The sequence below is a fragment of the Melanostigma gelatinosum genome (genome assembly GCF_949748355.1).
Source record: "Melanostigma gelatinosum genome assembly, chromosome: 6".
In the NCBI taxonomy this organism is placed as follows: Eukaryota; Metazoa; Chordata; class Actinopteri; order Perciformes; family Zoarcidae; genus Melanostigma; species Melanostigma gelatinosum.
The window spans coordinates 1,620,478-1,635,810 of NC_136639.1; the positions used below are offsets into that span (position 1 = coordinate 1,620,478).

A 15,333-nucleotide genomic window follows, 5' to 3' on the forward strand; every position below is an offset into this window, starting at 1 on the left:
GTGGATAACAATGAGAAATTATTTCGTGGTATATCTACGATCTACGGCTCATTCTTTTTTAGAGATAAAGCTACGAACGCTGGATGAGACCGGCCTGCTCGGTGACAGAAATATAAACGCAATTTTACCGCGATGACTCACAAAAACAAGAACTGAACGAAGAAGAACTCAGATTTGAGACTTGATTGAAGTTTTATGATCCGCTCTTTCAGAAACAACTGAAGCTCTTTACTTCATCAGAAGGCCTCCTGCAGGTCCCTGGACCCCACTTTTGACCAACCGCCGATCAAGATGGATGTCGTGTGTGAGCAGCCCTCTCCGGTAATTTAACGGCCGATACATAACAGCGTATATATTTATTTCCCGTGCGCTTCGGCAGCATCAAAAACAGTCACTTAACGGTCCAGGATTTATGGTGTTTGGGTAGCAAATTGGCCTTTTGATGGTTTCCCACGCCGGATCGGCCTCCCTCCCCCACGGGAGACTGATGGGGGGGGTTAGCTCTAATGGCGCCCCTCAATCATATGCCACGAAATATGAAGCACGACGCTCTACAATTAGCAAAACAACACAGAGAGGACGTGAAATGTGAAGAACGGCAGATTCATCAGGATCCTCGTGGGTTCATGTCACGAAAAACAAGAGCGATTTGTTTTCTTGTCCTCCTTTTCTTTTGGGGGGGGGGGGGGGGCTGGGGGGGAGTTAAACTGATAAATTAGACCTCATTTATTGGACAACAGTTTGAGTCGATACCCAGGGGCCTCCGCTCTGCAGCATGGACGAGGCTCCAGAGCCGCTAATTGGTTCTCTGTGTGTTTGGATGGAGGGGTGTTTGGTGAAGGGGGGGGGGGGGCAGACGGGACGTTTGGTCAGCGCTGATGCTCACACACACACACACACACACACACACATAGAGGCGGTTGTGTCGGCGGCGGACGTCTGCGGCACACGCCACGAAAACGGACGAGACAAGCGCTTGATTTGACAGCCGGGTGGAGGCGGTTGTGTGGGGGGGTGTTGGGAGGTGTCATGTATAGATTTTTGTGTCCGTTGTTTTGGCTTATTTGTGTGCTTCTTTTACTCAGTCAATCAAATTTAATTGACACCGCTGGGCTGGGGCCTGGGGGCCCCGCGGCATGCTGGGATGACAGGCCCTTTAATGCCAACGAGAGGAGCGAGGAGGAGGTTCCTCTGCACCGTGAAGGATGAATTCCTCCAACCGTCAACGGCATTAATTGATGTAACAACAGCGATGATGGATACTAATAAATACAACCTTTAAGAAAAAGAAAGAAAAGGTAATTAGACGGCGTCCGGCTGATAAACACCATTCGTCTTCCTCGGGGCGCCTTCAGACGACAGACGCGAGGCGTTCGTCTACATGCAGATCAAACTAAACGTTTGCATTTTATTCTTTCCGTTGTTCCTCATCGGGACCCAAAACCTTACAAACACCAGATTCTTCTGAACCTGTCGGCGTCACACAGAGTGGATTTCACCAACCTTTCATAGAGCGTCCAGTTAAAGGTTGAACACCATTCACCTGGAGAGATAAATACACTAGAGTCCTGCTTAAAGACCAGAACCCAGTCCGTGTTCAGGACTCAACCCAAATGGTACTGAAGCCAGTGAACAGGAAGTGACCATATCTGGACTGAGGAGGAGTGACGTAGAGACGCCGTATACGTCTCTGGTAGAGACCTGTCAATCAGAATATTTTAATACTCACTGTCGTCTGTTACTGTCCTTCTCAGAAGATTCATGTAGAGAAGGGGGTTATGGGTAATATGAGGATGAAGAGGTGAATTGAATCTATCATTTTAGAGACTGAATGGTGAATTTAATAAAAAAAAAAAATACATTGAAATAAAAGTTAAATAAAGTTGAAACAAATAATAAATAAAAGATTAAAAACATGATACTCGTCTCTTTGCTGTAACATAACCAGGATGTTTTCTGTGTCCTGGTTTAAAGTGACACGTTGCTCTGAGCTGCTGTCTGCTGGTCCGTAGTTCCTCCGCACTGCCACCGGAGGGCAGCATTGCAGTAGTTAACCTGCAGAGAAACAAACAGCATCCGTTTGGCATTTAGCTTCTCCGTCACGCGGTCGATTTTGTTGATTCTGAGCATGAAAACAGCAGCGGCGCCTTGTTAAAGTGTTTGTTTGGCCTTCGGACTGTTTGTCCCCGGAGGACGGACTCGCTGGAGGAGCACACGCCGTGAATAACCGGCAGTAAACTGGTTGTTTTAATTTGCGTCTGTAATTGACAGTTGGGCTCAGTTTCCCGGTGACCCCGGAGACGAGGCCGACCGTTGATGATGTGCTGCAAAATGTCAGAAATACACGAGCGTTAAACTCAAAGAGATGATGGATTTTCGTTTTTTATCTGATAAGTTGTTGTTTGTGTGGAAGCAGGAGGTTTCCAGCAGAGACTGCTGCGTCTCCTCATACAGACCGGAAGGAATGCCTCGTTTACACTTCTGTGGTTTTAAACTGACTGAACTAAAACACAGAAACACTTTGATTCCATCAGTCACTTTTTATTTCTTTAAAATAGCAGCAAAAAACACACAAGAACTATCAGATGTGATGTTTTTACACTATAATCTGCCCTCAGGTGGATATTGGACGGCATCCTGGTGTCATTTAGTTAAAGTCTGACTTAAATGTGACACTAATGAAGAATTACCTGCATTTCATTTTCAAGATAAGTGTTGGTTGTTTGTTTCATAAGTTAAAGATGAAGAAGTTTCCACCTTATTAAGAAAATAAGATTTTCATTTTAAACTTCATTTTCTTTTATTTTCTCAGACCAGTTGCCGGGAATAAATGTTTCTGCAACACACAGATACGTTTAATGTGGAGGTTTTTTGCAATCAGTCACAGCAAGTGGCGTACGACAAAAAAGTTATGTGGTATAGTAATGAGTAACACAAGAGAGAAAGTCCACTATGGCTGCAAGGAGGTCCATCAAACACACGACTTTCACTCAGGAGACAACTGTTAGTGTCCCATGTGAAAGTAAACGTTGAGTTTACGCTTATTATATGATGTTGTTACACCTGATATGCACCGTTACGTAAGAAAGTCTGCTGAGGACGGTTGGTATTTATTCACATTAGTTTCGCTGGTACAGTTGTCATATTTTGTTACATTTTTACATTACATTGTTAGATTACATTGTTACGTTGTTACATTACATTGTTAAGTTGTTACATTACGTTGTTACATTACATTGTTACATTGTTACATTACGTTGTTACATTAAGTTGTTACATTACATTGTTACATTACATTGTTACATTGTTACATTACATTGTTACATTGTTACATTACATTGTTACATTACGTTGTTACAGTACGTCGTTACATTAAGTTGTTACATTACATTGTTACATTGTTACATTACATTGTTACATTACGTTGTTACATTGTTACATTACGTTGTTACTGTACGTCGTTACATTAAGTTGTTACATTACGTTGTTACATTACGTTACATTGTTATATTACGGCGTTACATTACGTTGTTACATTAAGTTGTTACATTACATTGTTACATTACATTGTTACATTGTTACATTACATTGTTACATTACGTTGTTACAGTACGTCGTTACATTAAGTTGTTACATTACGTTGTTACATTGTTACATTACATTGTTACATTACGTTGTTACATTGTTACATTACGTTGTTACAGTACGTCGTTACATTAAGTTGTTACATTACGTTGTTACATTGTTACATTACATTGTTACATTACGTTGTTACATTGTTACATTACGTTGTTACTGTACGTCGTTACATTAAGTTGTTACATTACGTTGTTACATTACGTTACATTGTTATATTACGGCGTTACATTACGTTGTTACATTACGTCAGGGATTCCCAAAGTGGGGTGCGCGCACCCCTGGGGGTGCGCGAGCTGCCTCTAGGGGGTGCGCGAGAGGAAAAATGTAATGGCGGTCTGATGGTGTAATAATATTAAATATAAAAAAAAAATGTAATTTTAATTTAAAAACTGTCAGGTGGGACATCTGAAGCTATCAGTCGTAAAAGAGGAGAGGGACAGAGAGAGAGAGAGGAATCGGAGGCGAGGGGAACGGAGAGGTGCAGCACAGACACATCGGGAGCACATCGGCCCATCGCGGAGTCAAGGTGAAAAAGAGGAAACGAGAGAGAGCATCAGACTGGGAAAAAAAGAGGAAATATGATGAAAAGTATCTGTGTCTGGGCTTCACTTGGATTGGCAACGCAGATTCCCCAAAGCCACAGTGCGTGGTGTGCAGTGAGGTTCTGGCCAACAGTCTGAAGCTCTTATTTACGTCGCCACCTGAACACCAAGCATGCCGGTGCAAGTCAAAAGCCCCTTACGTTCTTTATATCGAAATTGGAGGAGTTACAAAACAGCCCAAAACAACTGCAGTCTCATTCATGTGTTGGTCTATAAATGACGCACTACGGGCTTCATATCTGGTTACAGAATAGTGAGAAAGGGGCTACCGCACACAATCACTGAAGACGTGTGCTTGCCAGCTGCCAGAGAGATGGTGGAATGTATGATTGGGGAGAAAGAAGCAAAAAAGTTGTGCATGATCCCGGTGTCCAACAACACTGTGTCGCGCCGCATCGATGCTTTGTCCGAAGACATCCTGGCTACATTAGTCGCTCATTAATTGTAAATTAAATGTGATAATCTGCCTCTGAGCCTGTGCGTGTGTGCTCGCATCCGTATTGCTCTTTAAAAGTGACGCCTTGTGTCACTGAAAGTTATTGAAACTTTGTTGCAGTGTTTCAGGGCGTTTTCACACCTTCAGTTCGTTTGCTTTGTTCAGATTCAGGGATTAATATGATACAATGTTGCAGTTGCTCCTTTGTTCGGTTTGTGTTCACACTGCAACATTTAACAGCGGACTAAATCTTGTAAACAAATGCCACGCGCGAGCAAACTGTTCTCATTGGTCCGATTCTTATGCGGCTATGAAGGCTTAAAAGGCTCTGTTGCTTCTTTTTTTTCTTTTTTTATTAAGGGGGGGGGGTGCGCAAACCCAGTCGGGATGTAGAAGGGGGTGCGCGGCCTAAAAAGTTTGGGAACCGCTGCATTACGTCGTTACATTACGTCGTTACATTAAGTTGTTATATTACGTTGTTACATTACGTTGTTACATTAAGTTGTTACATTACGTTAAGTTGCCAGAAGAATATCAAATCATTTTCTACCTAAAATTGCATTAAAACATTGTTTTCAAGTAAAAAAAAAAAAAGAAGTGTGTATCCTGTAACGAGAAATAATGAAATCAAGAAAAAGAAAACTTGATGAAGAAGATGTTTAAAACAATGCTTGAACTAAGTAGATTTTTATTGGAAGCAGGTTGAAATAATCTTCCAACACTGAGAAACTTTTTCACTCACAGAAAAAATGACTTGATAAGAATGTTTGTTTTTCCTGCAGTGAACACGGAGCCAATAAACCACGTTAAGTGTTTTGTGAGAAGACGACAGCAGAGACTCTGATCGCTCATTCTCAGTCTGTTATCTCCTCCTGAATGAAATAATAGTGAAATAAAACTCTCATTTCGCTGAGGGGTCCCCCGGGAGCCTCTGGAGGGGCCCCTCGAGGGTCCCCAGACCCCACTTTGGGAGCGGTCGGTGGGGGCCCACGTTTACAGGCTTGCGGTAATGATGCTTGTTTGTCCAGCGGTCTGTAAATCAGACCGACATTAGAGCTGTCACAGCATCCACTGGAGACACAGCAGACCATCACTAACACCCCCCCGAACCCACCGGATCTATAACGGGCAGCCAAACACACAAAAACAAAGAGTACGGCGAGTCTGCAGAGCTCATAAAAGTAGTTTTAAACCAATACAGACCATCTTTAACAACAGGAGCCTCTGGACGTACAACAGCAGATCGTTTAGCATTCAGATGTGAAAGGAGTTTTGAAACTTACAACATACAGATTTAATTCATTTAAATAAGTTCATCTCGGGACGGATGCAGATTCAAACTAACACCAATTAACACCATTGATTTTAAAGTGGCATGAAAACGTAATTTGCATGTTTAAATTGGCTAATCAGCGACTTCCAAAGGACTTCAACTGATGTGAAGAAGAACATTATCAGCCACACTTTCAGCAGAGAGAGAAATATCTCTGACTAAATATCTCTTACTACATCTCATGATTTCATAATTCATCTTCCCCTCTGTAATAACGTTGGTGAACATTTGAATGCTTCTTATACAGGCGTGATTGACAGGTCTCTTACCTTCAACTCTTTAACTCTTTAACTCTTCAACTCTTCAACTCTTCAACTCTTCAACTCTTCAACTCGTCAACTCGTCAACTCTTCAACTCTTTAACTCTTTAACTCTTTAACTCTTCAACTCTTCAACTCTTCAACTCTTCAACTCGTCAACTCGTCAACTCTTTAACTCTTTAACTCTTCCACTGTGTGTTTTCATTGAAGTCACCCAAAAATGTTTTATTCAGTGCTCGGTTGTCGTGAGCTCCATCATCTCATGTCAATCCTGGTTGCTAAAAAAACCAAGATGGCGACCGCCAAAGATACATTGTTGCATTGTTATGTTGCGTCGTTATGCTGTTGCGTTGTTCCGTTGTTACGCAGTTCCGTTCCGTCGCTCCGTTCCGTCGGTCCGTCGCGGCGTTACGTCGCGGCGTTACGTCACGTTACACTGTTGTAACGTGAGATTCAACCCCTGTAAGACCCGACTAAACCGGACTGGGTTTGACAAATGTAAGACCCAATCCCAAATCCTTTATTTATATAATAATAATGAGAATGATAATCATAATAGTAATAAAATAATGAAAAATAATAATAATAATGATGGTGATTATAATAATAATAAAAATGATAATAATAACAATAAACACTCCCCTTTCTCTCTCTCTCTCTTTTAGGGACTGAACCCTCCCTCAAAGTGGCTCTGATTCCTCGTCTCCTCCTCCCTCCTCGTCTCCTCGTCTCCTCCCCCCTCTGCGGCGTTCTGTCTTCATTCTCACAGCATTCTTCATTCATTACAGCAGCTTCGCCGGGAGACGAGCAGCTTTTATTGGCACTGCTGCCTGTAAAATCGGCCGAGAGACTAACCTTTAAAGTGAAGGAGAGAGAGGGAGGGTTTGTTAGAGATGGACGTAGAGGAAGCAACACACACACACAGTGCTGTAAATGTGTCTATCTGTGTGAAATAATGACTGTGTGTGTGTGTGTGTGTGTGTGTGTGTTGTGATATTTATTGGGAAGCGACGGCTCCTTTAACCTCGCCCATCGAACGCCCAGCGCTCCCATTAAGGCTGACTGGGACGTCCACAGGGAGGGAGAGAGGGAGAGTGTGTTTGTCTTTGAAGGGAGAATCTTTAAAAGGCAATAGGTTGTTTTCTTGGAGTGTTCATGGGCCGATACCTCAGACTGAGTGTATTTATAGTGAAAGGTGTACTGTAAGTACAACAGGGCCTCAATTTAGCTCATCACAACAACAAAAAAGCCACTTCTGTTATTACTTCATCGAATTGATCATATCTTAGTAAGACGCCTCCTGTTTGCTCTAACACTGAATTCAAAATTTAATTTTAGCAACATTTCCTGTCTTTCCAAGGATGAAATGAGAAGATCAATATTTATGCTGCATTCATGTGGTGTCTGAATAATAGAACAAATGTGTTAGACAGGAAAAACCTCCGGTTCTGCCGAGTGAAACGTCTTAAAGCTGCATTCTCTCTAGTGTCCACCAGGGGGCGACTCCTCTGGTTGTATAGAAGTCTATAGAAAATGACTCTACTTCTCTCTTGATTTATTCCCTCAGTAAACATTGTAAACATGAGTTTATGTCTCAATCTCTAGTTTCAAGTCTTCTTCAATACAGCATGATGTTCATTTAGTACATTATGGTCCATTTAGAGTCACACAGACCATAAAGCAGGGGATGCTTTAGGGCGGGGCTACACGCTGATTGACAGGTCTCTAACAGAGACGTATTTTAGTCATTATTCTTCTTTTTTTCTCGCTGCCATGCAAATACTGGAAACAGCCGTCAACGTAGGATTATCAGAAGAGCACGTGAATGATCTCATGTGTGTAGGACGTTGTTAGCCTAGCTTAGCATAGCAAGTGTAAGCAGGGGGCGAAACAGCTAGCATGGCTCTGTCCAAAGTCGGCCAACACCCCTAAAGTTCACCAATTTAATATCACCTGTTTTTAACATTTATTAAGAAAGTCTTGATTTCCATTCTGAGTGTAGCATGTTGTGCTACCATGCTACTGGAATGCTAACTCTAGTTGAGTTAATACTGATAATGTTGATCATGAGCGTATTAGCATGCTACCATGGTAAATGTTACATGATCAGTTTCCCTTTACTTTAGTAAAGGTACATATACCACACTGTGAAGAAATGACTTAATATATGTATATAAAAATAACTATATTAAGTATATCTGTTACAAGTCAAAGTTCTGCATTGACAACGTAGTAGAATAAAATACTCAAGTAAAGTAAAAGTACCTGGAACTTGTACTTAAGTTAAGTTTTTGAGTAACTGTACTGACTACACTACTGTACATGATGAATAGCATGCTAACTGTTAGCATGTCACAATTAGCATGAGACACCATTTAAAACGTCAAGACGTGAAAGTTAACATCGTGTTTTTATTCATTCTTTGATGTCACAAACAATATTGTTTGGCTGCATCTGATGAGACGACAACCAACAATAAACACTGACGATATTGAGAAAAATAGATTTTTGTTGAACAAACAAATAAAAATGGAATAAAAACCCATCAGTCAAACTAAGATGTTTGAAGCATCACTCAGGTTGTTGTTTAAACTGTTGCTCTCCACGTCTCTGTTGTCGGTTGTGTTTTTAGAAACGGAGTCATCTTTGGAGCGGCCCGGTTCAGAGTCCGGTACAGGGTTGTCGGGTCACTTCCCCGGGCAGAAGGGGCACGAGTTGTTCTTGCTGGACTGCAGCCAGACCCTGATGCAGTCTTTGTGGATGGTGTGCGAGCAGCTCAGCGGGTGGCGGCTCTCCGGATCCACGTGGTTCTGGCACATCAGGCAGAGTTTACGGACCCCGACCGCCGGACCTCCACCACCGGCCGCCACCGCTGCCGTCGGCCTCTGGATGGGGCCCGGCGGAGCGGGCCGGCTGATGGGCCCCGGCGCCGACCGCTCGCTCTGTGCCAGCTTGAAGCCGACCTGCTCGATCACCTCCTCCATGGACATGCCGGCCAGCGTGCCGCGGGAGCTCTTCACCTGCTGCAGCAGCGACATCAGCTGGGCCCTGGTGCATTGTGGGAAACGAGTCCTGAGCCTCTCCAGGAACTTGTCGAGTTTGCCGGCGGGGGCGGAGCCGGCGGCGGTGGGAGGAGGGGAAGCAGCTACAGGGTGGATGGGCTGAACGGGAGGCGACGGAGAGAGACTGGGAGGTGGAGTTACCCTCATGTGCGGCTGGAACTGAGGCGGAGGCATGTGGAGGGGCTGGTGCTGGGGGGGGAGGGGGAGGGGGGGCTGGAACTGGAGACGGGGCGGTGGGAGGTGCTGGTAGCGGTGACGGTACTGGGGATGGTAAGGGGGCTGATAGGAGGGCTGGTAGTGGAGCGGGTGTCTCTGGGGAGGGAAGGGTCGGTTCATTGGGAATGGAGGAGGGGGGGGCATGAACTGGGGGCGGACCAGTGGCTGCGTCGCCTGATTGAACCTCAGGTCGGCCTGTGGGAGGAAAGAAGAGTCGGTAAAGATAAGAAGTAAAGCTTCTCAAACGTCTTATCACTAAGACTGAGCCCGAACAGAAAACAAGTCTGACTCTTATACGTCCTCAGTTTGTAGACATATCTTTTAGGTCTTACCATGGGGACCTGAGGCAGAGACGGGACGTTGATCCTGGGGAGGGACTCTAACTCCCGACCCTGCTGGAGCTGCTGCAGGACCTCCTGGAAGCGGCTCTGGAGCTCGGCCCGGTTCCTCAGGACCAGACCTTCCTTCTTCTCCCACTTCTGCCGCTCGTGATTGAACTCCTGCGGGGACTCCACCCGGACGGTGTTCAGGTACTGACCCACCTGGTACAGGTAGCACACAAGGTCAACGTCACACCGGCTGCTGGACGGTTATTTGTGTTTTATATCGCACACTGCCGATCCGTACTGACCCCTCACAGATTGTCAGTTTATCATTAACCATAACAGTGTAAATAAAGTTTTACTGACTCAGTAGAACATGTGTTTCTAGCCTCTGATCATGTTTCATTGTAAACAACCAATCAGTGTTTAAAGCAACAGGAGGAGAGCTAGTAACGTTAGCAGCACCGCTAACGGCTAACCAACAGGAGGAGAGCTAGTAACGTTAGCAGCACCGCTAACGGCTAACCAACAGGAGGAGAGCTAGTAACGTTAGCAGCACCGCTAACGGCTAACCAACAGGAGAGCTAGTAACGTTAGCAGCACCGCTAACGGCTAACCAACAGGAGAGCTAGTAACGTTAGCAGCACCGCTAACGGCTAACCAACAGAGGTTCACTTCAGTTACACTATGATGCCTTCAGGCTCTGCTCAGTGAACATGAGTACTGGCTGAAGGTACATTATAACGTTATGATGCGTTCACATGTCATCTGTAAAATGTAGTTTTGGTGATGAACTGGAATAAATCCAGTAGTTTGAAGATGTTTTCACATGAATATAAAATAGATATTAGAGATGAATTATGATGTTTAACTTCTAACACGAGCTCTAAGAACATTATTATACATTCAAAATAATAATGAGATGTTTTTATCAATACAAATACAATCTTTTATTTCCTTATCATTTGAATTGTGTTTTTATGAAGAAAGAAAACACTATAAATTACGAAAACAAAGTAAAAAGTATAACATTTAGTATTTTTATGGTTCACTGACTTCAGAGCGTTGAAATGATTTGTTGGGACGATGTCTGGGTCCTTGTAGACCAGCTGCTATAATCAAACATCAAAGGTATCTGTATCTGGTAATATGGATCATTGGTGATCATCATTGATCGCTCCTCCTGGCCTCCGTACCTCTCTGAGCCAGCCCTCGATGCGAGCCATGGCGACGTCCCTCTGCTTCTCCACGGCGGCGATCTCGTCCCTTAAGGCCCTCAGCTCGGCCTCCCGCGCCTCCTTCCTCGCTCGCTCCATCTCCCGCCTCAGCTCATCCAGCTCCTCCTGCCACCTCCGCTGCTCCTCGCTCTGCTCCTCCGTAAGCGCCACAAGCCTCCGGTCGCTCTCCTCCAGCTCCTTGTCCAGCCTAGAGAGGAAGAGGAGGAGAGATTATATATTGTTTGTCTCGGGAAAATATGAAAAAAAGACACAACCGCGTTCCTTAATGTCCGCTGTGTTTGTGGTCTTTACAAGCGGAGCGACAGCTAGCATAGCAAGCGAGAGGAGCGACAGCTAGCATAGCAAGCGAGAGGAGCGACAGCTAGCATAGCAAGCGAGAGGAGCGACAGCTAGCATAGCAAGCGAGAGGAGCGACAGCTAGCATAGCAAGCGAGAGGAGCGACAGCTAGCATAGCAAGCGAGAGGAGCGACAGCTAGCATAGCAAGCGAGAGGAGCGACAGCTAGCATAGCAAGCGAGAGGCGCGACAGCTAGCATAGCAAGCGAGAGGAGCGACAGCTAGCATAGCAAGCGAGGGAGCGACAGCTAGCATAGCAAGTGAGAGGAGCGACAGCTAGCATAGCAAGCGAGGGAGCGACAGCTAGCATAGCAAGCGAGAGGAGCGACAGCTAGCATAGCAAGCGAGAGGAGCGACAGCTAGCATAGCAAGCGAGAGGAGCGACAGCTAGCATAGCAAGCGAGAGGAGCGACAGCTAGCATAGCAAGCGAGGGAGCGACAGCTAGCATAGCAAGTGAGAGGAGCGACAGCTAGCATAGCAAGCGAGGGAGCGACAGCTAGCATAGCAAGTGAGAGGAGCGACAGCTAGCATAGCAAGCGAGGGAGCGACAGCTAGCATAGCAAGCGAGGGAGCGACAGCTAGCATAGCAAGCGAGGGAGCGACAGCTAGCATAGCAAGCGAGAGGAGCGACAGCTAGCATAGCAAGCGAGAGGAGCGACAGCTAGCATAGCAAGCGAGAGGAGCGACAGCTAGCAAACGAGGAGAGAAAACTAGCAAACTAGAGGAGAGAAAGCTAGCATAGCAAGCGAGAGGAGAGAAATCTAGTAAACAAGAGGAGGGAAATCTAGCAAGCGAGAGGAGTGTTCGTGGTCTTCACCTGTTCCTCTCCTCCTCTGCTCGGTTCTTCTCTGAGGTCATTTCCTGTTTCTTGGCTAAGAAGTTCTTCCTGGTGGCTTTGGAGTTGTTCAGCTGCAGTTTAACTCGCAGAGACTCCAGTTTGTCCAGAAGAGCCTGAAAACACAGCGGAATATGCTTCTGTTACACTGTGTGTGTGTGTGTGTGTGTGTGTGTGTGTGTGTGTGTGTGTGTGTCTCACCTGGTGCTGCCGTGTGGCCTCCTCCTTCTTCTTCTGCACTAGCTGTTTGTGTTTCTCGTGTGCCAGCTCCTCCTCTTCCTGCTTCTTCATCAGACCGTCGTACTGCTCCGAGAGGCCGGAGCCGTACTCCAACATGGCCGCCACCTGTCTCTCCCAGTCCGGCTCCGTGTTGACGGCCGACTCAGAGGTCGTGCTGTCCGTCTGCACGGCCTGGACCGTCTGCAGTAGGTCTGGGAGAGGAGAGAAGACGGGTAAACGAGAGGAGAGAAGACGGGTAAACGAGAGGAGAGAAGACGGGTAAACGAGAGGAGAGAAGACGGGTAAACGAGAGGAGAGAAGACGGGTAAATCGAGAGGAGAGAAGACGGGTAAACGAGAGGAGAGAAGACGGGTAAACGAGAGGAGAGAAGACGGGTAAACGAGAGGAGAGAAGACGGGTAAACAAGAGGAGAGAAGACGGGTAAACAAGAGGAGAGAAGACGGGTAAACGAGAGGAGAGAAGATGGGTAAACGAGAGGAGAGAAGACGGGTAAACGAGAGGAGAGAAGACGGGTAAACGAGAGGAGAGAAGACGGGTAAACGAGAGGAGAGAAGACGGGTAAACGAGAGGAGAGAAGACGGGTAAACGAGAGGAGAGAAGACTGGTAAACGAGAGGAGAGAAGACGGGTAAACGAGAGGAGAGAAGACGGGTAAACGAGAGGAGAGAAGACGGGTAAACGAGAGGAGAGAAGACAGGTAAACGAGAGGAGAGAAGACGGGTAAACGAGAGGAGAGAAGACGGGTAAACGGGAGGAGAGAAGACGGGTAAACGAGAGGAGAGAAGACGGGTAAACGAGAGGAGAGAAGACGGGTAAACGAGAGGAGAGAAGACTAGTAAACGAGAGGAGAGAAGACGGGTAAATCGAGAGGAGAGAAGACGGGTAAACGAGAGGAGAGAAGACGGGTAAACGAGAGGAGAGAAGACTAGTAAACGAGAGGAGAGAAGACGGGTAAATCGAGAGGAGAGAAGACGGGTAAACGAGAGGAGAGAAGACTAGTAAACGAGAGGAGAGAAGACGGGTAAATCGAGAGGAGAGAAGACGGGTAAACGAGAGGAGAGAAAGGTGAAAACTGACAGTGAACAAAGAAAAAGCCACAGTGACTAAAAGAGCAAACAGAATGATTTAAAGACTCTTTTCTGGATTCTTCTCCAGGAACAGCTGCTGGTAGTATTTTATACTATAAAGTGATTTTAATGACTTCTCTTCATCTGGACGGAGACGTCACACAGTTTATAACACAAAAATACAATCAACAAGTATATTATGATGTAATAATATGTGACCCGTGGGGGAAAGTCACTAAATACCAGATAAAGTATTTAAAATGAGCTCCACCTTCACCAGCTGCAGCATTAAAGTCACCCACACATTTTAATCCAGTGATATAATATAAATGATCCTGAAACATGTCTGCATGAAGACTACTTTTAGTATATTTTGATGACATTGCTTAGTAAACATTAGAGAGAAGGACTTTTACTTTTAACCTAACGTTAGTATTTTCAGTGTGGTGCGAGTAATTTTACTTCACTCAATACTTCCTCCTCCAGCAGTTACTCCCTTTCTAAACACTGGCATGTTTTTACCTTCCATCGTCATGTTTGCTATCGCTAGCTCCAGGTCCTCCTCTTCTTCTTCTTCCTCTTCCTCCTGGTTCAAACGTCGGACGTCTTCTGATGCTATGCTAGCTATCTCCCCGCTAGCAGCCATGCTAACATCGGTACAGAAACGGAAATTAAATTTAAAACCCTTCACAGGTTTGAGTTGTCTGAAGCCGGTTAGAGCCGATGTAAACACCGCGAGTTAGCTAAGGAGCTAGCTAGCAACGACAGCGGTAACTTCCGGCGCCTTAAAAGTTATTTAAAATAACATTATTAACTTTATTAGCTGTGGGTTTAACGCCAGTGATTCGCTAACGACGCGGAAGTAACACTGGATATGATCCCGGATGTAACGAAGCAAAGATCGTGTATGATTGGTTGGTTTTCTTCAAAAAAACTTTATTGAACAGAAAGAATCGCAACAGATAGAATACACCACAGTGGTGGAGGAAGTATTCAGAATCCTTTATTTTAGTAAAAGTACGAATATACGCTGTAAAACATATTGTTACAAGTAAAAGTCCTAGATTGGAAATATTTAAATAGTTTTCAGAAAAATGTGGTTTATGTAGTACTAACTTATGTAGTTTATTAAGTACTCAATTCATGTACACACATGTTTCTGTCAATTGAGAGGTTTTTCTGGTTTAAATATTTACATTTACAATGTATTTATTCTATTTATTTTATTATATAATAATCAACTCAATTAGAACTATTTCAAATTATTTAAAATATTTATATTTGGCCAGATTTAGAGGTTTTGAAAAAAGGCTAATTTTGCGAAATTAAATCCTTTCAACATTAATTTAGTTAATATTTTTTATTATTTTACATTGTGTTGAAATAATGTTAAATAATTGAATTATTGAATATATTTATTATATTGATTTTATTCTAAAATAATTATTAACTTGACTAGAATTATTTAAAATCTCTAACTATGGACAAATTTAGAGATTTCTAAAAGGTTTTGAGAAAAAAGATAAATATGTCAAATTAAATCATTTTCAGTTAAAATTATTACTTTAAATTGTGTTTAAATAATGTATTTATGAAATATAATTTAATTATTATATTTGTTTTATTCTCAATTAGAATTATTGAAAATTATTAATGATTTTAAAACTAATATAAATAGTCAAATTTAGAGGTTTTGAGGAATCTTTAAAAAAAAAAAAAAAAAGGACAATTGTGTGAAAACCTTAA

At 44.0% G+C, this 15,333-nt stretch overlaps 1 protein-coding gene across 1 annotated transcript; it reads right to left on the reverse strand.

Annotated features, from left to right (window-relative positions):
• Positions 1-8,609: 8,609 nt before the first annotated feature.
• On the reverse strand, positions 8,610-14,444 carry rnf214 (ring finger protein 214). The gene is made up of 6 exons (XM_079270020.1): positions 14,110-14,444; positions 12,483-12,712; positions 12,264-12,397; positions 11,068-11,296; positions 9,881-10,090; positions 8,610-9,743 (listed from the first exon to the last, which is right to left on the reverse strand). Exons 1-6 carry the CDS (start codon positions 14,231-14,233, stop codon positions 8,958-8,960), a joined length of 1,713 nt encoding a protein of 570 aa, XP_079126146.1. The 5' UTR covers positions 14,234-14,444; the 3' UTR covers positions 8,610-8,957.
• Positions 14,445-15,333: the final 889 nt, after the last annotated feature.